This window comes from Notolabrus celidotus, chromosome 23, assembly GCF_009762535.1.
Source record: "Notolabrus celidotus isolate fNotCel1 chromosome 23, fNotCel1.pri, whole genome shotgun sequence".
NCBI lineage: Eukaryota > Metazoa > Chordata > Actinopteri > Labriformes > Labridae > Notolabrus > Notolabrus celidotus.
The window spans coordinates 4,506,972-4,532,116 of NC_048294.1; the positions used below are offsets into that span (position 1 = coordinate 4,506,972).

General features: G+C 40.2%; 1 protein-coding gene across 1 annotated transcript in view; it reads right to left on the reverse strand.

Annotated features, from left to right (window-relative positions):
- tnfsf10l (TNF superfamily member 10, like) overlaps nt 1-25,145 on the reverse strand; it is a 90,895-nt gene that overhangs the window by 23,075 nt on the left and 42,675 nt on the right. The window contains exon 2 of the mRNA XM_034677251.1: nt 22,436-22,585. Within this exon, the coding sequence (XP_034533142.1) occupies nt 22,436-22,585 (150 nt within the window). The remainder of the gene's footprint in view (nt 1-22,435; nt 22,586-25,145) is intronic.

Below are 25,145 nucleotides of genomic sequence, written 5' to 3' on the forward strand. Positions count from 1 at the left end.
TTCAAGTGTATAATACATAAAGAAACAGGTGAGAAAAAATACCTGTTTTTTTAAATAGAAACATGGAGGAAAGAGATAAAACTATGAAATTATTACAAAACAGGATGCTACAATAAAAGTGTTGGAAAAATAAAACAAAGACAAGTCTAGATTAGCATTTAAGCTCAACAGAATCAAGATTTTAAAGTTTATTTAGGGCTTTTTTTTAAATGACGTACTGTAAAGGGCAGCAGATCTTAATGGCACCCGGCAGTCCACAACGAGGACTCATACCTCTGTACATGGGCGCATGATTTAGCTAAACCAGATCAAATGTGTACATTAGATTAACTTCGGTTCTTACAGTCTTCTACGCCATGTTAGACTCACTTATTTTTGATTAGCTACTCTTGCTGGTAAGCAACATATCGGGATATTAATGTCCTCCTTGTGAGGAGAAGGCCAAAGAGAAGAGCTGTGTCTTCAACAAAGATTTAAAACATTCAACAGTGGGGGCCAATCGTAATTGGAGTGGCAAGCCATTCCAGAGCTTGGGGACGCTGCTGCAAAGTCTTGGTTGCCCGGGTTTTAAGCCGAGTTTAGGCACATCCAGGAGCAGCTGTTTTGTTGACCTCAGTGCTCGAGCTGGATTATGAACATGAATAAGATCAGCCAAGTAGGATGGTGCCAATCCATTTCGGGCCTTGCATGTTAAAAGTGCTATTTTAAAATAAATCCTGTGGCGGTCCTGGGAGCCAGTGGAGAGCATGCAGCACAGGTGCGATGTGCTCCCTCTTCTTCCTGCCAGTCAGGAGGCGAGCAGCAGCGTTTTGAGTGAGCTGCAGGCGCTGAATAGACGACACGTCTAAGCCCACATACAAGGAATTACAATAGTCAAGCCTAGAAGTAAGAAAGGCATGGACCACTCTCCCTAAATCTTTGGGAGGGTAGATAGGCTTTAACCTTAGCTATAAGTCTCAGCTGGAAAAACACACATTAGCAAGCCAGGAATTTTCCAGTTTTGGTCGCTGCTCGTGTGGACGATCGGCCGGCTCATAGAGTAGTGGCATTTGTCGAGTTTTTTGATTGAATTGAATTGAGGAATATGCTAGCAACATTTATGCTACCTTTAAATGGGACTCAGAGAACTGTGACATCTTGTTGTTAAGGCGTAAACATCAGTAACTTCTCAGAAACTTTCTTTAAGTTTTAGGACTTTACAACTCCGTAGCATTCTGTTCTAGGGATTGAGATGAGTAATTTTATAGAGGAATATTTAAGAAGGGTAAAAGCTCTATATTCCAGTTAGCAAATGTGTTAGCTTGTATGCAAATTAGCCAAATAAGTAGACAAAGTTTGTTTGAAATGTGTTTAAACCATTACTTCTGTTTCACAGCAGTCTAAGAAAAACTGTCTCTTTGGAATTGCAGCTTTTACTTCTTAAGAGAAAAGTTAATACAACAAAATCATACGTGCAACATAGCTAATAAGCTAGCTATGATGACTAACCCATTGTTGGACTCTGTAGCCCTTGGCTTTGTGGGAGCTCTGTTTGTGTTAAAGTGCACAAGTTGAAGATAAATAATGTAATCCAATATATTAAGAATATTAAGGCTTCTATCTTTGTGTTACTGAGCCTTTAAAAGTCTATCCTGGTCCAGGGTTAGGATCACAGAAGTCTTAAGGTAATCACCCTCTCAACTCTTCCACCTGAGACTTTGATCTGAGTGTTTTTCTCCTCCCTCAGCAGGTGTGAGCCAAAGATGTTGCAATCTCCTGATGTTTGTTATTGTTCACACATGTCAGGTTTCAGCAGGAGCCATAAAACCGTGTCTCGTCTTATTTCCTGTTTTCCCCTTTTTGACTCCTCTTCACTCACAGTTGCCGTTAACCCTCAACCTTTTCTTTGTTCCCATATGGAGAAGTGAACACTTCTTTCAAAGCCCTTTCATTCCTGTTTGGTTTGTCTTTTATTATCCTAAGAACCAGAAAAGCCGATAGGGGATGCATGGAAAACATACTCTTTGTGTATCAAAGTGGAGAAAGCTGTGTTTTGTCACAACATGTTGAGTATGTGGTGAGCGATATGTTGTGTATATACCAAGAAACAGAAGCAAAGACTGATGTTCAGATTATCTTTGGCTGACCCTGAACTTGTTTGGGAGTTTTAGGGTCAAATAGCAGTCTGGAAGTTTGTTTCAACCACGGCTTACCTCTAAGACTGAAATAAAACACTGAACACAAGTGTCTAATAAAAGAAGGCTTTGAAATGTTTGCAGTTCTGCTCAGTGAGGAAAAAATGTCCAAAGCTAACAGTGGAAACATGAATGATGTACTGGACTAAATCTAGCGAACAAGCTAACTGGCAAAAGCTCAGCTTTTGTTGGTACACTTCCATCTCTCCAGAATCACTGGGTTATCTTCATCCAAGTAAACAATGCATGATATTTAGCTTAAAATGAGTTGATAAGTTCTGCTTGGCAATAAAATACAAAGTGTAATGAAGCAGCAACAGCAAAAGGGGCTGCTAGCTTAACTTTATGTCCTGGGTTAGCTTAACTGTATGCCCTGGGAACTTTATTACAGTTATTTCTGTGGTATTAAACAAACAGTGAATGCTAAAGACACTTAGGGAACTGATATCGATGGAGTTTGGTGTGTCAAGATGGCGGCAGAGGGGTTTGGTATACCTGTGGGCCTGTGGGACGACCTTTCCTGGGCTTCACCTCATAACAAGCTAGTGCTCGACTTTGTCTTACATTTCCATCTCTTTATTATGTATCCCATTTTATTAAAAGATTATCTTTGTCACAGTCAACAACACATGATGTTTAGCTTCAATGTAGCTACTGTGTAAGGGACATTATTTCCACTTCTGTAGAAGATACAAGAGTTTTATGGAGTAGCAAAAATGTTCTTTGCAGACAACTGGTAGCTTTCTATTTAAGATGTAGCTCCCATTTAAACAGCTAGAGCTTCTTGTCTTTGGTACAGCTAATCTCAGAGATGCTAAAGCCACTCATACTGATGGAGTTTGGGTTTTTTTAAGGTAAAAGTTGAGTAGGGAGTTGCTGGACAGGAGGGGCGGCTTGAAGAAGCTTTTTTTTTGTGGATGACTGTTAGCTTACTTATCTTTGATCTCAATACCCTCAGATCAATTACACATCTTGTCTTTGGTATTTAAACACCAGATGCTAACATGTGAAAGAAAGCTTGAAAAGTCTTACAGTAAAGCAGTTTAGGGATGGGCATTCAAGCCAAAATACTATTCAATAATCATTGGCATCTATTCGCCAATTATACGAATGGTCCCCCCCCTCACAAACACACACACACCATTAACAGCCGTTTGTGTGGCAGAAGTTGCGTTAAGCAGCAGTCTGTCTCAATCTTTCCGTTGGTTTCCATGATGCAGCGTGGCGTGTGTTTACATTTTACAGCCATGCTCAGTCTCTGGTTAGCATTCTTCTTCTTCTGTTGTTTAATGCGGTTAGCAAACTGCTTTAAGACGCTCTGTAGCCACCGTCAGGCGGGAATACTGTATTACAACCAGGCATCGGTAAAAACAATGAAAAATAGTACTTTGAAAATGAGTAAATATTCAAAGTAACTATCTGATTTTTTCAAAATGAACGAATATTTGAATATTTGAAAATAATTGCCCATCCCTTGTATAAAGATGGAGGCATTGGGGGGATATCACAGGAACTTCTGCAGCTAGACTAGATCTCACAACAAGCTAAGTGGCGGTGCTTTGCTGTTGCACATTCCATCTCTATAGCTTTTGTTGAAAAGCCTTCATGTATAATCTTTATCACAGTAAGCAGCATACATGGTTGAGCTTAAAAAGCCAGTACAGTAGATAAGAAGATGTTTCTGCTTGCTTGAAGGAATCGTAAGGAGAAGCAATGGCAGATTGTTAGATATGAGATTTCAATGCAATGGGAACATCATTGAACCTTTTAGTCTGTAGTATTTCACAAACAGTGTGTGCCAAACATCCTAAAGAAGCTAAAAAACCTCAAAGTGGAGCAGTCTGGTTTGTAAAGTTGGAGGTAGAAGAAGGGGGATTTTCAGGGGTCACTGGACAGGAACTCCTGCAGCCTGAGGGGGAAAATGAGGAGAGGGGAGGGTGGTCGACGCCAGACACAGAAGCCTTTTGTTTTTGTGTATCAGCTGGAAATCACTAACAACACAGCAGGCCTCCATTCTCCCCCTGCATGTGTGTATATACACAGCATGTCAGTGACTGACATTTGCTTTTGAATAGCCAACTATAGACCAGAGTCAGATAAGGAAGTGCTGCTCAGAAGTCGACTTTGGAATGAACCCCCCCTTCCCCGATAAGACCAAGGGCCCGACACGCTATGTAACAACATTGATATGGTTACATCACCCGCCAAACACTACATCTCTTCATCATTACCTAAAAGGGGGATGACTTGGCTTACGACAAGTTTATAAAACTCGACGACCTTTGCTGGATTCTTCATTTTTCTCTTCGAGCCAACAAATTCCATATTCCTAAACTTCTCCTGACCTTCCCTAAAACACGACCACAGCAATGTCATCGCAATCATATGAGTACATTAAGTTTTATGAGACCCATTTTCTAATAATTACTAAATCTGATAAGCAAAACACAAATCTAAAAATGATTAAGAGCTACTTAAAAGTATTTCTCTGAATCCAAACATCGTTTAATTTGATCATAAGTGCCTCCCATTCATCCAAACACTACTACAAACACATCAGTGAGGCATTTCTTTGAATTAAACTACATGGTCTTACTTAGCTACGAGACGCACAAGGGCTCTGAATATGTATTAATCCACCACTTAAAGTAGTCCTAGACAAACTCACTACAGATGGATGAGCTTTTTGGATTCTGATGGTCAAATTCTTGGATGATAACCAAAACAAATTAAGTTTAAGTACACTGCACACATGCCTGAAAGTTGAGCAATGCAACTTTCAATTGGTTGAAATTGACAGCCATAACTCATCAACTCACACAGTGAGACGAAGCAGTTCAGACACAGCAAATGTGATAGAATGGATGGCTTTTGGAAGACTTGTTGTGCGTCAACTTTGGTAAAGAAGTCTCTTTCACGATCTGACATGCTGATAGGCATTTAGGGCGTGATAAAGCCCCCCTTCAAGTGCCCTTCCAATGGAGAAAATGTGACTCAGATGGCCTACATCCCAGAAAACTCGGTTTCACGGCCCCTTAATGATTAAATAACCGTCTCCAAATGCTTTCACCATTTAAACCTCAGTGCCGTGGCAAAACAGTTCCCTTAACCAGTGTGCACTTAATGGTGTCCAACCACATTAAGCTGCTGTCCTTACATCATGGCTTCCCTGCTTCCTTTACCCTGCATTGCTTCTGTTAACAGCCTGACTAATAACGTGAAAAATGATAACAGAGTTGGCGTTGAGAGACAAGATCCAAGAGCACACGTTAGAGGTGTTAGCAGCGCTTAGATTAAGATATGTAGTTGAGTGGGGATTCATGTATAGTGAGCAGGTGGTTACTGTGGTGGGATCTGATCTCTCAGTGTCTATTCTGAAGGGATTCTACTTTGCATAACCACCTGCTGACTCTACATTATCCTGCTTATTACCCGGCTACCAACTAAAGATACATGGCAACAATATTCTTGTTAGCTTATTCATAAACGTAACTTTTTCATCAATGTTACAGTCTTAAGCTTTACTGTTAAAAATCAGGTGCAAATATATGGGTGACCACTCAGCCATGAACCACCTATCTAACATTTTATGCTCTCCAAATAAGTTGAGTAAAATTAAAAACGTCATGCATGTTGGTTACCTGTTAAGATGCTATCAGAAACTGACATTTTTGCCACATTGTCAACAGGAATCAATCAGAATCAAGTGTTTAACACAGTCTGGTGATACATAGAAAGCCAGGTATTACTGGTGAGTAATTAAAGCTAAATGGGCCTTAGATTCCTGCAAGTCACACCAACCATTTAACATTTTCTCTCTGAAACTCACATAGATGAAACTTCCCTCCCAAAACCAAAATTGGGTTATATGCCTGCAGATTTCATATTTGAATGCTGAATCTGTAAATAGAGATTACTTGTTGTTGATGATTAATAACCAGCGAATGGGGAAGTCTTAAACAAGATATCTGCATCAGTTATCACAAACCCAATGCTGACATCGTAGACGGAAAATTTGGGCTGCACCAAGATGCTACATTGCCATGAGATAATAGCTAAAGGGTTTCAGGGTTAATAAGCACATCATGTCCTTTTCGCTCTTTTTGAAGTCACATGGAGGAGCTTATATGAGAAACACAGTTAGCTTAGTGTTAGTCCAAAACAAGGAACAACTATTGATCATTCTGTGCCATTAAGCTAATAATGTTCGGACTCAAAGGCTTACTGATACTAAAGGACTTCTTATTAAAGTGACTCTTAAAGAGCTCATTATATCGAGTGAGAGAACTTATTCAAAGATCATGTTAAGTGTCTTGGCTAACTTCACGAGATGAACTCACGTGTTTGAAAACCTTTAAGGTACTCGTTCACGCTCGATGTCTGATTTTCAACTTCTATCAGAGCTTTGTAAACCGATGACTTACAACTCATTATTCCTTTCTTGGTATCGGGTCACGTTAGTGCAATCTATTCACTTTCATTTATGTGTAGACCATTCTTTAATGAGTCCTCCATAAAAGAAGCGTTTTAGTACCAATTTAAAACCATGCTCTTTTAAAACACACAGTCTTTTATATGACAAACAAGGGACAAGCAGCTGGAGGGATTAAAGGATGCCCACATCTATTAAGATTAAAGAAACTGACTCTTTTTATTGTCCTATTCACCATTAACAAATACTGATTTAGCTGTGGCATGAAAAACCCCTAAAAGAGACACCAAAATCTAAATGCCTGCCTTCATCGTGGCGCTCAAAGAGAATAATTTGGCTTCAAAGAGCTCTTTCAGACCTAAACTGCATGATGTTTTGCATCTTAAGGATCAAACTTTGAAGCCGGCTGTGTGTGTGTCCGTTCACACCCTGACTGGCGATGTCAAAACAGCTGCTTTGCATCAGCAGTGGAAGCCAAATATTTGCCATGACATCAGAGCTTGGACACGGAGCAGATTCAGAGATTCGGTGCCACAATGAGTCTGAGTGAGACAAAGAGAGGCCAGTAAAGCCTTGTTTCTTCACGGAAACTGACCTTTTGATAAGAAACGAACAGCTGGAGCCCGATGAGGCGACGGTCACATACAGCATAGCATGATTCTAACATGTTGTAACAGTCATATCAGCATGTGTGTGTGTGGTGGGCTCCTGTTTTCCAGTCTGTGGGGGGACCTTTGACTGGAAGGACCTATTTATCTGCACTTATTCAAATGTGCACTGAACCAAAAGTAGCATAAGAAAGAGGTGCACAAAAGAGGCATATGAAAGAGGTGTACGTAAGTGGGGTACGTAAGTGGCATAAAATAGTGGTGTGGTGTATTGAACTGATGTAGGAAAGTGGTTTGACAGTGGCGTACAGAAGTGGTGTATGAAAGTGGTGTCCGAAAGTGGTGTATGATGAAAGTGGTCTGTGAAAGTGGCTTAAGAAAGTTGTGTATGAAAATGGCATACAAAATTGGTGTACGCAAGTGGTGTACCCAAGTGGCATACAAAAGTGGTGTATGAAAGTAGTGTATGAAAATAGCCTACAAAAGTGGTGTACAAAAGTGGTGTATGATGAAAGTGGGGTATGAAAGTAGCGTATGTAAGTTGTCTATGAAAGTATCGTATGGAATGGCGTACAAAAGTGGTTTATGAAAATGGCGTACGCAAGTGGTGTATGAAAGTGGCTTAAGAAAGTGGTGTATGAAAATAGCGTCCAAAAGTGTTGTACAAATGTGATGTATGAAAGTGGTGTATGAAAGTGACATACAAAAGTGGTGTATGAAAGTGGCATCCAAAAGTGGCGTATGAAAGTGGCGTACAAAAGTGGTGTATGAAAGTGGCGTACAAAAGTGGTGTATGAAAGTGGCGTTCAAAAGTGGTGTATGAAAGTGGCGTATGAAAGTGGCGTATGAAAGTGGCGTACAAAAGTGGTGTATGAAAGTGGCGTTCAAAAGTGGTGTATGAAAGTGGCGTATGAAAGTGGCGTATGAAAATAGCGTCTAAAAGTGGTGTACAAATGTGATGTATGAAAGTGGTGTATGAAAGTGACATACAAAAGTGACATACAAAAGTGGTGTATGAAAGTGGCATATGAAAGTGGCGTACAAATGTGATGTATGAAAGTGGTGTATGAAAGTGACATACAAAAGTGGCGTACAAAAGTGGTGTATGAAAGTGGCGTACGAAAGTGGTGTACAAATGTGATGTATGAAAGTGGTGTATGACAGTGACATACAAAAGTGGTGTATGAAAGTGGCGTCCAAAAGTGGCGTCCAAAAGTGGTGTACAAAAGTGGCGTACAAAAGTGGCGTACAAAAGTGGCGTACGAAAGAGGCAAACAAAAGAAAGTAAGAAAGAGGCGTTTGAAAGGGGCATACGGGAATGGTTCGGTATGAATATGTGTACCTTTATACTTCTACTAGTAAGAGCCACTTAACTCTTCTTGAAGCCAGATTTTTTCCTGATTCCCAGTCCAGGAACTTCTGAACTCTTATTTGTTTACTTAATTTTATAGTTTCAATTAGTTTCCTCTCTTATGTTCTTGCAGCAGACAGAATTCTCACCATCCTGCAGACAAAAACTTAATCACTTTATCCTCCTGGGCAGTTCAGTCTTGCTCTATAAATCCATAAATCTTAGGCATGTGTGTTTTGGGTCTTGGTTGATATTTCTAAACCTCATCGAACCTCCCTAAAACAAAAGGCAAATCCCTTCCTGTGCTCTGTTGGAGCCGAAGAAGTGCAGGGAAGTCCGTTGTTTTTTCACTTCCTCACCTGAAGCAGTGCAAGGAGAAGAGCTGCTCACTTTTGCTCATGCATTCAGTCAGATATCTGCAGTTAATGTCTGAATGGGATCAAACAATGAGCATTGACTCAAAGACTGTGGCGCATGCTGAGAGTGACGATAAGGATACACCAAATCTGAGCTCCCGAGAATGCCAAGCTAACGGAATCACATTCCTGCCGTCTTCTGCCGCCACATCCTGCAAACTGAGAACTGATGTATTGGCTGTCTGTCTCAGCAGGTGCACGTCTTTACTGCTGTCTCTTTAACTGAGAACAGCGGGGTCGAAGAATGAAGGAGAGTAACTCAGCTCTCAGCCGGGGCTGAAAGATTAAGATTCCAATACCTGAGTGTAGTTTACCCGCATGCCATCCTAAATCCCCCTCTGTTGTTCCTCTCTCCTCTCTCCCATCCTGTCTCTCTCTCCTGTTGCTTTTAAGTCCTCTCTGCTTCTCCTTATTGCTTTCGTTCTCTCACTTTAACACAGCAATGCAACAACTTTAAACTCTCCCTCTGTATATGTTCACTTTTTATTTGAGCTAAACGGAGATCAAAAGCTGAAGGAGCCGAATTCTCCGTCCTGGGAGAGCAGAAGCAGAATGAAACTCCAGGAGAGCACAGCCGGCTCTGTTTCTCTTTCTAAAGCCTCCTCTGGTTGTTTTCTAGCTTCTGGCTTGGAAGTAGTTTTACTGTGTGCAGTTTAGAGAGTAAATGTTCATGCAGAGACACAACAAGGTCTCAAAAACAACAACAACAATTTAAACTGTTAACATTTGGTCCCCGTCTCCTATGAGGAGTAAGTCAGACATTACTTCTTCTTCTTCTTCCTTCACACTTTCTTTTTCTAATTGAACCTCACTGTGAGATGTGTCATCTCTTGGCCACTACTTAATTAATTCCTCTCCTCTCCTCTTCTCTTCTAACACCAATGATTTCTGCAACCAATTTTCCACCATATGTCTCAAAAGCCTTGTTGTTTTTACGGGAGCGTGCCTATGTTCCCACATTTCCTTTTTCATAAATTTGTATCAGGTTTTATCCTCCATTCTCCCAATTTGGTAGCCAATTAAAACCTGACCTATTATCCTGTAGCAATGGACTACATATGGAATGTAGCTTTTAGCTAAATCTGGTGCGCCCATCTCTTTGTTTACTGCAAACATTTGATGTAAGTGCACAATGTCCTTTTAAGTAAACAAACTAAACTAAGTAGCACAGAGGCCTCGCATTGACTAGCTTCCGGTCAGATCATAGACTGTATAAATAATGGATGTATCCGTGACGTCACCCATCTGTTCCTGAGCGCTGTTTTGAAACAAATTGTCGGAGGCAGCCATATTGGAAATACGGAACTCAACCAGGCAGAGTGTGACGTAAAGGGGCGGAGTTTGAGCCTCTTAGCCAACAGCTATGAGTTCCCGGAGTCAAGTCAGTCATGTCCTTATTTGGGCAAAAACTCGTAATCTTAATATCTTCTGAACCGTTGCTTTAGAAAAAAATTCACCCCCCGTACATTGTGTGCCGATGGAGAAATTAGCGATGTAAAGCCAAGTCGTTTTTTGAACCAGGCTGTAAGCATGTTTATTATTGCTGTAAAGATCGTCTTTTTTTGAATTGGTGTGTATGTGGTTTCCTGTGTTTCTGCAGCCAGCCTCAAGTGGATTCTGGATGTATTGCAATTTATAACACTTCCGCATGGGCTTCATCGTTTGAGACCGGAGGTTGCTGCTTGGGACAGATCAGTCGAGTGAAGCGCAGCAACTGGATGCAAATCATAGTTTGCTGTCCTAATTTTGAAAATGTCCTAGAAATGTGGGAACATAGGGCTGTGGGAGCATATGGCCTAATTTTCAGGGGGGAAAAAAAATCTTAGAAATGTGGGCACAAAGGACTGTGGGACCATTGGGCTGCGGGAAAATTCGGATGACCCTGATTTTACGTTAGCTTCGACAAACGAAGAGAAATCGGCTAACGTGAAAATCCTGCGAGTTTCTGCAAGAGCTGTAGTCCTTTTTGTTGTCTTGTCATTTTATCTTCATCTTAATTCTCCACCATGTCTCAAAAGCTTTGTTGTTTTAACGTTAGCTTCAGCTAACGTGAAAACCACGTGAGAGCTGTAGTCCTTTTTGTTGTCTTTTTCTCGTATCTTTCATCTGTTTTTTGTTGATCTGGCTTTTTATGGACTCCTTTGTTTGCTAATGATGATGATGATGGCGATGATGGTGATGATGAATAATGACAACTGCTAGTACCTGAAGTTTTAACCTTTTCCTTTCGCTTCTTTTTCAAATTTGAAACCTCATCGCCTCGTAAATATTTCATACTCTCACTATCTTTTTTTTTAACTTTTCCCTCATCTCCTCTTCATCCTTCTCCTGCGGCACCTTATTTTCCATCTTCTCCTCCAACCCTCTCATCTCCTTCTCTTTTATTGGTTCCTGTCTGGTGAGCTTTATTAATAGCTTCTTTCCTTCTCACTTTTTTCTCTATCAAACTGTGTTTCCATTACTTCTCCCCTCACTTTCCCGACCTCTCACCTCGACATCTTTCAGTTCCCTCTTATCAATCACTCTCCCTCTCTCCATATCCCTCGTCATCTTCATCATCTAATGCCAAAACCATAGCAATCATTGGCCCTATCACTGTCTTCATCACTCACTAACTCACTCTTCTGGTTTGTAAGCCTGTGTGCCTCACAGAGGAATCTCAGGGCAGAGCCACATTGTTGATGATTTCCAGATGATAAAGAGCAGCCAAAAGAACAGCAGAATGCTCCTCTGTTTCGTCTTCTTTTTATTGCTTTCAAGTCTTTTTCTCTCCACTTCATTCCTTCCACTCGTGATATGAGAGGGGGCGAGGCAGAGTGTGCAACCAAACTGCATTGTTTTCCACCAGTGAACCATATCTCAACATCTGTTTTGTCATATTTTGGATGTTTGAATGCACAAACTGATGACATTTTTTGGATAACAAAATCCAAATCTTGACATCAGATCAATCATATTTCTTTCATTTGGCCATCCGTCTATCAGCTGAAACTGATAGTTTGCCGTTTCATGTCAGGGTTAATCATTTCCATCCAAGTCCAAAATATTTCAACTTGTTGCAACAGCAGCGGATCAGTGGGCTTAGGTTAGCCCTTCCTTCCAGCACCTGTTAGCTACAGCAGCTGGGACGCCTTACAGACACCAGGGAGCTGAAGCAACCGGTCAGAACTAGTGCCTTCGGTCAGACTTGACCTACATTTGGCCTCAGGAACGTTGCTTTTGACATCCCACAGACCCTCTGCTGGGACGTGCTTATGACACCAGAAAATCCACAGCAGCTCCTCCCTAAATATCATCCCTCAGGGTAAAAGGAATAATTTCATGTTGCGGGAATTAATTTCATTTTCTTTCGTCACTCTTTTTAAAAAAAAAAGAAGTATATTCTTTGGGCATTTTTGCCTTTATTTGATAGGAAAGCCAGAGAGAAACTGGAAATGTGGGGAGTAGAGAGAGGGAGAAGACATGCAGAGAATTGTTGAGGTCAGGGAGTCGAACCTACAACCACTGAGGACTATAGCCTCTGTATATGGGGCGTGCGCCTAGACCGCTATGCCAATTACAACCCACATCCGTCACTCTTAAATCTGTTGATTAAGAATGGTCATGGTAATCTGGTGGTTTTGAAATTGGTGGCAGGATTCTGCTATACTCCAATTCAACAATGAAAATAAACATGATGTTTAAAAACTCAAAGGGAATATATATGGGGATACATATATGTTATATGTTTATATATGAATTTATGCATTTTTAAATTTGAGTTTTGATTATTTTCATATACCCTACTTTTCTATTCATTTTTAATTGATTATCATTATTATCTTTTTCTTTCTTTTCCTTTTCTTTCTATTTTATATTTCTATATAATTAGAACCATTTCAATCCGGATTCAGAACTCATCACAGCACAGAAACAGCCCTTCTCAAAATCACCAACGACCTCCTCCTCTCATCTGATAACAACTCCCTCAGCATCGTCCTCCTCCTGGACATTAGTGCAGCTTTCGACACCCTCAATCAGTCCATCCCCCTACACCCGCCTTCAATCTTCCCTCGGTATCACTGGCACCGCCCTCTCCTGGTTCAAATCCTACCTCTCTGACCGCCATCAGTTTATCAGCATCAAAAACCTCAAATCACACACAGCCCACCTCTCTCATGGTGTCCCCCAGGGTTCGGTGCTTGGTCCCCTCCTCTTCATCATCTACATGCTCCCCCTTGGCCACATCATACGCCACCATGGCCTCCATTTCCAATGTTTTTTTGTTTGTTTTGTTTTGTTTTATTTTTTTATTTTTTGCCTTGCTTTTCTTCGCTTTTTTTGCACTGTTTTCCTTTGTTTTTCTATTGTATAATTTATTTTCCTGTAAAGTGTCTTGGATAATCTTTTAAAGCTCTTTTATAAATAAAATGTATTATTATTATTATTATTATTATTATTATTATTAATTTACTTTCCAATTTTGTATGGGTGGAGGGTCACAACATTTCAAACAAAATATTGTGTCAAAAAGATTCGAACTTGTAAGAAATGTATATCATGTATATATAATATTGACACAATATAGTATATAAAAAAAAACAAAGGGAACCACTGGTCAGAGTCCCCAAAGTCTCCATCTTCAATTAAAATCAAAGATGGCCGCCGGCTAGCTACCTACATAAGAAACAATGCGCCTTCAATGTGGATTTGAGGAGTTTTGAATACCATCAGAACAGCTGTAAGAGTTTTAAGATGCTCTAACATTTCTTTAAAATGATGTGTTGGAAAAGATGGTGTGTTTTCAAATGTAATATGAGAGAGGCACAATCTTGGGCTAACACATTTTAGCTTAGCAAAGGGTAAAATCCTGAAAAATAGGGGAAACAGCCACGCTAGTATTCGTTCACAAAAGGTAAAACCAAAACTTTCTGAGTTGTAGCTTGAAGGAATGTATTTATTGGGATAAATCCCTTCAGATGTGCCATCTCGTTTTAGAGGAGGTCCCAGACTAGGCCGACTCTCCAGCAATCGTTCCCTTATGTTCACAGCTTTTAAGCTACGCTAGGCTTACTGGCTCCAGTGGAAAGTCCGGATTGTTATCCATCTTCTTCTGTATCTTTCAAAAAGAAACCAGATCAGCATTTCCCCCAAAATATCAAACTGTAAGCTTTGAATGCCTTTTTCATCAAATATAGCGCTTCAGACGTGCAACTTCAATCTGTACTGCAGAATCAGAGCCAGCAAACGTGAAGAACAACTATAGCTAACAGCTAACCAGTGCAAGGCCTAGGGATGGACACTAAAAATGTGGTGCTTGGTGATCTAATAAACCCTTTTTAGAGTTGCAGTCCCTGGAAATGTGGTCCTGAATCTGTCGCTCCAGGGCCGGACAGCAATTTATCAACCTGAGAAAGAAGAAGGAGGATCCAAACTCCATGTAGATTTGAAGAAACTTGTGGATTTTTACAGACGTAATGTGTTTGGATTGAGTCTTTTACTGAACTTGGATTGTTTACGTTGCAGCAGGAGGGAGGGGAACCAGCTGACTTTCAACAGGTTTTAACGCCAATGTAAACATTAACTGCCTTTAATGTTGAACAGAATCAACATAGTTCAATTTTTTGATCAACTGTATCACTGACGACACGCAGCAGGCTTCGCCATCCTCGCAGTGGTCGTACTGTGTCTACATTTTTGTGCTTTAAGTGATCTTGAGCTCCTCAGACTGTAAAGACCTTTAGAAGTGAACCATCTGTGCTGGTTTACTTTAAAAAATACCAACAGGGCAAGGTAAGGGGATTCAATTTAGGAGCATTGCTGGCTGTAAACGCAGTGCATATGCCTCCAGTTAAGCTTGAGAGAGCGTTACACATTCACCTCCATATCTGCTTAAAAAAATACCAGAATCAGCACTGGGGTCATGTTCGCAAAGCTAGGTGGTTAGCGCCCTGATTGTTAAAGAGGTTATGCACAGCTGAACTTCATAAAAATGAGCGCAATTCAAACTGTATAATTGCTTTTCAGCCTCATGATTCATCGTCGTCAAATGCTACTTAAATGTTGATCACGAGTTAATTTCACTGAAGCAGTTTAAGGGACAATAGACAGTCTCTCCTTCTAACCAGCATCTTGTCTTCTTCGTCTCAACAATTTCTTTTTTGGAAAACCTCCAGTCGGTGACGCAAACTGAAGAAGAACACAACAACGTATGTGTTTTACTGAAATCTTGGAATTGGAAGTGATTTTTGCACTGCAAAAACTCAAAATCTTACTAAGTGAAATTGTCTCATTTTAAGTCAAAATGTCTAATCACACTTGATTTAAGATACATTTACTTAAAAAGTAACATTTGAGCAAGATAGAGGGACTTGTTTTAAGACATCTTAAATATCTTGTTAAGTCAAACAATCTTGACATGATCTTGTTTTGAGTTGTAATTTAGAAGAAACAAGGTTTATTTTACATTTCAGACATTTTTCAAGCTGAGATCTTATTTATAGAAGATGGATAATCTTGATTTAAGACAAACACTTTACTTGCTTTAAGTAAATGCATTTTATTGGAGAATCTATCAGAAAACAGCTCCATTGATAAAAGAAAGAAAGAAAGAGAAGTTGTTGTTTTGGTTGGTGGGTTTCAGTTTTCAGACACTGTTTCTTCTAAATCAGATCAAAATATTCATCCTCAAACTACATGCACACAATGAAACACCTACTTTTGAGCATAGCTGGCTTATCCTAAAAAACAACATGACTGAATATTAGTATATCCAGCTCACTATGAGAAGACATTATATCTAGAAATGCTCAAATTAAAATTTGTAATCTTATTTCAAGTACAAGATGGTCTTAAACCTAGAGAATGCTGCTAGAATACAACTCAAATTAAGGTGAATATATCTCAAATGAAGAAGTTGACATGAAATGTATTAGTGCAACAATATTTTTTTGAGTGAAATAATACTAATTGTTAACATTCCTGTCTTATTCTGAGACACTAAGCTAAGTCAAATATTGCTTAAAATAAGCGTTCCCTGCTAATTTTAAGATCACAGTTTTCTAAATATTACGTCTTATTTTAAGAAATCTTACCAAGCAAATTTTCACTTCTTCTATTGGCAGATTTTTTTTGCTTATTTCAGGGTAAAAGTACCTTGAAATATATTTGTTTTCTTGTTTTTGGAGGGGCATTTTTTCCTGTGTGTTGAAGTATTCTATGAAATAAAACGTGGGTTTAGTTGGTTCACAAACTTGGAGATCTGACATCTCTTCTTGGAGTAATCAAAAGTTATAAAAGTTGTATTCTGCCCCGCTTTCTTGAGCTTTTGTGCAAGTAAAAAAATCATGTCACAAGCAAGTGCATGCATTTTCTGATCTATTTTTACTCTGCAGGAGAAACTAGACATTCCTGTTCCCGTCCGCCTGATTGTATCGAACACTTAGAGCAGACAGAAGACAAAGTGAGGAAGTGAGAGGTAAAGGAAATAAAAAAATTGGGGATGGATGTCGGCGAGACATTGGACTAAAGACAAAGTCCGCTTAAACGAAGACAGACGGTAGGAAATGAGAGGGCAGACGATATACCCCAGTAAGCATCCAGACATTCAGATTTAGTGGGAAAAGTCGTCTTGGCAGCGTCTGCAACAAGATGACTTATATTAATAGAGTGACTCATTGGGTTTATGAATGACTGTTTGTGTTTGTGTGTGTGTTAGAGCGGGTGACGGGGAACTCTCATCCACAGCTGCCTGGGGCCCGTTGGTATTTTCATGCTGATTCAACCTCTGCACTGAGTGGGGGGGAGTCTGACATTATTGTGTGTCAGTCACAGTCTGTTCTCTAACTGCAGGAGTGTGTGGGTTTAATTATATCAGTGAGCCTGTCTGAACCCATGTGACTTCCAAGTTTAGACCAAGTTTTGAGCCTAGAGGAAGCTATTCATGAACAGTGCCGTTTTTCATTTTCTATTAACTATGCGTGTTTAAACGCAGTATGTCGTCCTTTCAGGCGTCACAGTAATCTTTTTCATCGTGTTTCATGAGTGCTGCCTGTCAGTTACATAACATCATTTCCAGCTGACTACTTTTTATGTGATTCTATCCTTACCACCATCATTTTTCATTTTGTTTATCACTTTATGGACGTCAATCATTGGATATCTTTATCTGTAGTCATCAGGGAAACATGCAACGCCTATGCAACAGCTCAGCTTGCAGACCCTGAAGCTAGTTAGTAAGTTAGTTAGCAATGTCAAGTAAAATTTTGCCTCCTGGTCAAAAAGTTTGTTACTTCCTCTTAGGTCAGAGATCCTTCACTTCTGAGTTTGAGGTAGCAGCAGCTCAGCTTGCAGCCCCTGAAGCCACATTAGAGCATTGGAGAGACACTGTTTTTATGGCATGTAAGTTCCATTTTGTTTTATAGTTATTAAGTTAGTAATGCAAAGAAGAATTCTGCTTCAAATAAAAGCCTCCTGAACAAAAAACACCTTAAGGATATTTGACCCAAGAAAAAGCTAGAAACAACCTGAGTTTGAGTTAGCACCAGCTCAGCTTGCAGCTCCTGAAGCCTTATAACAGCATTGGAGAGACACTGTTTTTTGCATGTAATTTCCGTTTGCTTCATAGTTAGTTAGTAATGTTAAGTAGAATCCTCTTTCAAAAAAAGGCCTCATGAACAAATAGAAGCAACAGATCTCTGACCTTAGAGGGAGCTAGAAACAAACTGAGTTTGAGGAAGCGGCAGCTCAGCTTGCAGCCCCTGAACTCACATCACAGCATTGGAGAGACACTGTTTTTTTGGCGTTCACTAACCCTTTTTTTATATAGTTAGTGATGTAAAGTAAAATTCTGTTTCAAATAAAAGCCTCCTGAACAAAAAACACCTTAAGGATCTTTGATATAAGAAGAAGCTAGAAACAAACTGAGTTTGAGGTAGCACCAGCTCAGCTTGCAGCCCCTGAATTCTCATCACAGCATTGGAGAGACACTGTTTTTTGGCATGTATGTTCCTTTTGTTTTATAATGTGGAGTAAAATGCTGCTTCAAATAAAAGCCTCTTGAACAAAAAAAAGGGAAGGATCTCTGACCTGAATTTGAGCTAGCAGCAGCTCAGCTTGCAGCCCCTGAAGCCACATCAGAGCTTTGGAGGGACACTGTTTTTTGGTGTGTAAGTTCCTGTTTTTACAGTTAGTTAGTGATGTAAAGTAAAATTAAATTCAAAAAAAGCCTCATGATTAAAAAGAAGTGAAGGATCTTTGATTGAAGAGGAAGCTAGAAAGCAGCTCAGCTTGAAGCCCCTGAAGCCACATCACAGCATTGGAGAGACATTGTTTTTTTGGCATGCACTAACCTTTTTTTTTATAGTTAGTGATGTAAAGTAAAATTCTGTTTCAAATAAAAGCCTCATGGACAAAAAAGAAGTGTAGGATCTCCAACCTAAGAGGAAGCTAGAAACAAACTTGGCTTGAGGTAGCAGCAGCCTAGCTAGCAGCCCCTGAAGCCCAGCCAAAGGGGGTGATAGAAACATATTTTTGGCATGAAACATTCTTTTTTATTACTAGTTGTGAACAATGATTGTTTGTTTTGGTGAAGAGAAGAACTTTGTGATTAATTATGTGTAATAAAATGAAAGACTTTGAAATAAAGGTCTTAAAGAGTTCTCCCAAACCCAAGGACACCCTGCCACTGAACCGGATCCACTTTTAGCATTAATTTAAGCCACAAGATTTGTCTTGTTTTTGGTTTTTGTCCATGCATGCTCTCAGTCTTAGGTCTCTGTAATCAGACTTTTTAGTCCAGGTCTGTAATATCTAAAGGCGAATATGGTTCTTTATATACATTTTGAAAGTTAAAAGGACTTTATTGTAACAAATATCCATCTTCCATTAGAGTTCACGTCCATCATGTTGCATCTGTGAAAATCTCTGCTTGGTGAAACCATCACTTGTCAGATCCCACTTATCAAAGCCAAGTGATTCCAGGTGTTTAAATGCTGAACTCAGCAGCAGCAGCAGCACATGGGAGGCGGTTAGCGCGCCCTGAGGCCAAAGTGTTTCAACACAAAGACGCCACATTCAGTTCACACTTTCCTACAAATTGGCTCACAATTTTCCTCAATGTGCACACAATCAGGAGCTATTTAAAGGATCAGTGTCTGTCTCAATGACACTTTGACATGTGGACACAAGGAGCTTTGGGATCAAAACTACCAATCTTGCAAATAATGTCTGCTCAACCAGCTGTAGCTGCTGCACAACAATTACGCTAAATTAGCCCGCAACTTGCAAAGGACCGGAGCTTGCTGGTGTACTCAAAACAACCCTAATGGAGGCATTTAAGGTCCTTAAACCTCTGGTAGTTTGCTTTGAAATTCAAACTCAGGCATTGACGTCAAATCTAACCCAACAGACATGAAACACATTTAGAGCGATTTTTTTCTTTCTGTCTGGTGACACTGCTGGAGTTATCAACACAGGTAGCTTGAGTGATCAAATTTGGAGGGCTAACCTAAAGTTGAAGTATGTATAATATAGAAAAACCTCCTTCAGCCAGGTTCATGATAACACTTGACTTTTCATCATTGCAATGTCCCCAGTAGAGCTACCTTGAGGACGTTTTTGGTGCCTTTTTTGGGTTTTTTTTGCTGCTGGACAACTAAAAAACTATACGCCTATTTATTATGAAACTTGGTGAAATGATAAAACATGCTCTCTGGAAGAACCCATTTAATTTTGGGCGGGATCCAACCCAGGCATCAGCAGTGGCAGCAAATCTAACTGATGCATCTTGATATAGAAGTTGTGTTTGCCACTTTGCACATATTACCATTAGGGATGAGTATTGCCAAGAACCTCACAATACTTGGGTCATGATATGATAGTATCACAATATGTCAGGATATCACAATATTGTGATATATTGCGATATTCTACACAGTAAACTAAGAAAAAAATAGAGATGAACTTTTCCCCTTTATTGTTTTTGAAATACTGAAGTTGTATTTTAGTTCCAACTCGGCTAAAATGTGAATTTTTATTATTACAAAAATATCGATATTAAAGCTGCTGTGAGGAACTTCTGGTTTGCATCGATTCTTGCGCCCCCTTGTGCTCAAAGTGATACCTCTTATCTCTTGTCCTGTAAATGCAAAATTAGTGTCTTCAGACAATAACCTCATCCTGTTGTCTTAACATTTAAAATGTATCACATAATGTGATTATCAGGCAAAAAAGGGTGTTTCTAAAGCGAGATGAGATCATCTGTTCTGACACCTACCCCCTCAGAACAGTTTCAGGCATTAAAAATGACAACAGAGAAAGTATCAGTGTTGTTGTGGGTGGTCTTGTTTGCTTTTGAGGGTCATAAAGAGGCATCAGTATCAATTTCAGTCTTTCTCAGCCAGTTAAAAACTCATAGTGCCTTTAAGAGTTGAAATATCAGCCTTGGTGAAGGCCTCTGCTCTCTGAGTGCTCTTAAGATTCAAAGGAGCTATCTTTAAGACCACAATGTTTGGTCTTTTTGGCAGCACTTGTGGGGACAAGCAGAAATTGCATGTCAGTTTCTCTGAAGGACATTCAGTCTGCAGCCTTAGTGGTGGTTTTGACTGTTTGTATTAATGTGAAGGTTCATTTTGCTTTGTGTCTTTGGATTTGGATGTGTCTTTAAGCTTTATTTTTGTGATTTTTGATGTCTTCTTAGTTTGTTTGGCTATAGCTACTGTTGACTTGCAACCGTATTGTTCTCACCCTTTGTCTTTAACAGATAAACCACTGCTGGGTGATGGACATTACTTCTAATTTTTCCTGGGAAAGTACACTTTGCACCGAGTCACTATCAACAAACTCATTAAATACAGGAATTTTAAAAGTGGGTCTGAAGCTCAAACAACATTATCTTTGATTCATCTGCAACAAATGTGACTCAAAGGAATCTAGCCTGCTTCAAATTTTCTAGATTATGACTTGAAGTGAAATCATCAGGCACAGCTTCCTCAATCAGCAAGTTAACACAACTCTGATAAAAGCCACCCAGGTCCAATCCATACACCAAGCATTCATACAACATATACACACACAGACAACCAGAAATGTACTTTCAAAATCAGTGTGTAGGCCAACACCGCCATAGGCACAAAACCCTTTCATGTCTGAACTCGAGGCAATAAATGTCAACTTGTAGCACAACAGGCTCATTGGAGGCAATACTCTGAAGACTGACACTGTGTCAACAATCACGGAGTAGATAAAACCATCGCTGTCACCAACTACTTAGGCTTTAAAAGCTTGTCTGACGGAAACAAATTGAGCAGCCGGCCCAGATGCAGCGCCAACATTCATCAAGTTCTAACTGAGAAAAATGAAGCGACATACTTGAAGCTCTCATTTTTTAAACTAATAATGGTTTTCTTCCATTTAATCCATCATTATACAGTTTCCAAGTCAGGTATGCTTTTGTTTGATTAATGTACTCTGGCAAGGTTTTGACATGTCTAATAAGACATGGGTCACGACCAAGTTTAGGTCACTTGGGGGGGGGGTGGGGTACGTAAGCCTTTAAAGTCATGCTGGAAAACTGTGACCAAATAGTGCTACAAGAGAAAAACCATTAATATCAAAACCACAACATTTAGATGTTATTGAACTTCAAAACTCCCCCAAAGAGTTCCTTGAAAGTCTGTCCCATTTTTCAAGAGATGTCACAAAAAATGTGACAAAAAATCTCCCCGAAAGCCTAAGTATGTTTAATTTAACACATATGCTTTTCATACACATGTATTGGATGAACAATGCCCCCTCACAGCTGAACGTTTAACCATCACGATGACAAATACGCCCAATTAGACCCACCCAGAGGTTATGCGTCAGTCCCAACAGATGTTTCTCAACTCACTGTAACTGAAACCAGCTCCATCTGTTCTGTGACCCGGGGTCAGCAGAGCCCCCTGCATGGACACTTACAGGTTATACTCCAATGATATAATGTAGGGATTGAGAATGGCATAATTTAACACCCTTAATGTGTATATTGGAGCAATATAAATGTAAAGATGGTATAAAGTGGAAGAAATTGATTTAATTGACTGTATTTGACAGTCAGGAAATGTTCCTTTTGGCGCCATTCTTCCCATGTTTTAGTACACTATAGACCCTTATCTCTGCATTCTGATTGGATGAGCATTCTTTGCCGCTTTCAATAACAAAACAGCAGCAAAAGTAGAACAAATCCCACCTTAAAAAGCCTTTAAAGCTCCCATTCAAAGATCACTTCCTTACATGACCACATGAGACTTTCCCAAAGACGAGAAAACAGCCAATCTAATATTCCCACTCAATCAGGTTTAAATACCATTTAAAGATGTTATTCTACAAAACCATGAAGTTTAAGTGGACTTTAAAAGGAATCAGTGGGGATAAGGCAGACTTCATCCAGAACACCACCTCGACCCTACTTAAGGAGCTTCAGTTTGTGGTCTTACCTTGGAGATGTAAGCTTTGATGCCTTCGGCCAGTTTGATGCAAGGCTCTCCAAAGAGCTGGGCCAGCTGGTCTGGGATGTCCTGGTCTTTGTCCAGAGCGTTCAGTAAACTCAGACACTTCAGCTCTTCTGTGACACCCTGACTACGCACCTGTAGCACAGAAACACAATCAAAAGAGAGAGTTAGCAAGAGAAGATATCAGGAACACCGAACAAATCTCCAAAGGACTTGGACAGCACCTTTGGCAAATCAAGGCACAAATCTAGGCACTCAACACCTTTGGAAAATTCTTGGACCATGTGTTGCTACTTCTTTTTTCAAGGGAGTGATACAGTTTATGTTTCATAAAGTTCAAATGAGCATCCTAAATGGAGACATGTCAGAGTGAAGGGGCTTCATGTGGATGGGGCCCCGTGAAGTTGGGGGTTCAGGGCCCTCCAGAAAGTGAATACATTTCTCTGCAGCTAGGAGCTCAATTTCCATTCCCAAGCCAAGTCCCTACTGACTGAGTTACTGCTGCCCCAGACAAACCCCAAAACAAATCATCAGACTATGACATAGACTGTGTGCCCAGGCTGCTGCTGACACTATTTGGTCAAACCAACATAAAAAAAACCAACAAGTCTTTATATTCCATCGTAACTGACAGAGAAAAGAAGTAGATCTTTATGCCAATATGCTTCAACAAGCACAGTCTTGCTTTAATAACTGCTGAAAGAATCAATCATGAATGGAAATATGTTTGGAATCATTTCCTTTAGACTAGCTGATTGATTTTTGGATCCAAATTTGCATTTTTATGTCAACTTTTAGCAAAAAATCACATCCAAAAGATTAACCAATGTGGAAAAAAAAAAGAGTCACACAGGCCTTTGTTGCAGATTGCCAATCACTGACTTCAACTCTCCCTGTGCCATTAAAGTTGCTAACCATAGACCTTTCTGGAGTCCCTGAGCTCCCTTGTCTCGTAGGTTCATCTCCCTCTATCCCTCACTCCAACACGGTCTCAGCAGATGTGTGTCTAACATGAGTCTGGTCCTGCTGGAGGTTTCTGCCTGTTAAAGGAAGTTTGTCCTTGCCACTGTAACTTGCTAAATGCTGGAAAAACAAGGTTCAAGAACAATCTGGACAAGTCTTTGGTCTACATTGAGTGCATTGCCATGGGCTTCAGTGTCCTGGATTTGATCGGGGGTTAAATAAGTATCCAAATTTTGTGTTTGTGCTTGTAGACCACATCAGTTGACAGATGTGTGTCTATCGTGAGTCTGGTCCCGCTGGAGGTTTCTGCCTGTTAAAGGAAGTTTGTCCTTGCCACTGTAACTTGCTAAATGCTGCAAAGTGCTCTGCTCATGGTGGATTAAGATGAGATCAGACTGAGTTCTGTCTGTAAGATGGGACTGGATCTGATCCTGTCTTGATGTTGGGTCTTTGTTAATAATAGAACATAGAGTACGGTCTAGACCTGCTCTGTTTGGAAAGAGTCTGAGGATAACATTTGTTGTGATTTGGTGCTTTATAAATAAAGATTGATTGATTGAGATACTTTATGTTTTAGAAAGTGAGTTGATGATCAGGTCAGACGACCAAGACATTTGACCAGTCGAAAAATGGAGCACCTTAAACAGGAAGTACACAACCATCCAGGACAGATGAATAATGAAACGCAATTATTTCCACATTTCCAACACCATCCTGTAAAACGACACGAGCACAAAAGGCGAACAAAGGTCCAACACGCCGAAATACATCCCACATCACACAGTGACAAGTTAATTATAAATAGAGCATGACAGCATCCTTCAACAAAGCAGGAAATTATTAACAAGAACCTCAATATGAAACCATTTCAGCTCTGTATTAATATCTGGCTTCTCCTGTAGCTGTAAGTTCATCTAAACATCATTACTTTCATTGACTTTTTATTGCTCTCTGGAGACGTTCACACACTTCATTTATTCCTCCGGCTCTGACCGGCTTTCCTCCAGCGAGCCATCACTCTCTCTGCACTTCTCCAAATCTGCACTCTCTGTGTTCACCTCGTCTTCCCCCTGCTGCTGCAGGTGTTTCTTATTTCTGATGTCGTCTCTATCAGCTGCAGCCTCTTTTGTTGCAACTCTTCACTCCTAAGTTCTCCAGGTTTGGTGCACGTTAAAACTCCTTATGTAACAACTCTGTGAACACACACACACACACACACACACACACACACACACACACACACACACACATATATACATGTAAATATCCATATCAAGGCATCTAATGAGAGAGAATTAAATCAACTATCCCTCAGAGACGGAGGGGAAATTGTTTCTTCCCCCTTGTTTTGTTGCACCCCCTGTTTGGCAGCGGCTTCCATCCTAAATATGAAATGTCTTCGTCTAATTTCGGGCAGCACGGGTCGTCTGAGATATCTTTGGGAACTGAGATGTAAAGAAAACCCTCTGCAGCTGTGTGTGTGCGTGTGTGTGTTGGTGTGTGTGTGTGCACCCTTCAGGGAGGTTGTAAGCGTCACGGTCTGAAAGCCTTCCTAATGAGTCTATAACAAGCGCAGATGAGGAGGGGGAGATTACAGCGCTGCACTCCTTCATCCCTCTCCTTTTATTAATTTCTCTCTGCTTGACCTCTTTTTCTCATGAACCCATTCCTTCTCTCCTTCTTCTCTCCCCATTCTTCCTCTCCTTCCTGATACCATCCATGTTGATGCAAC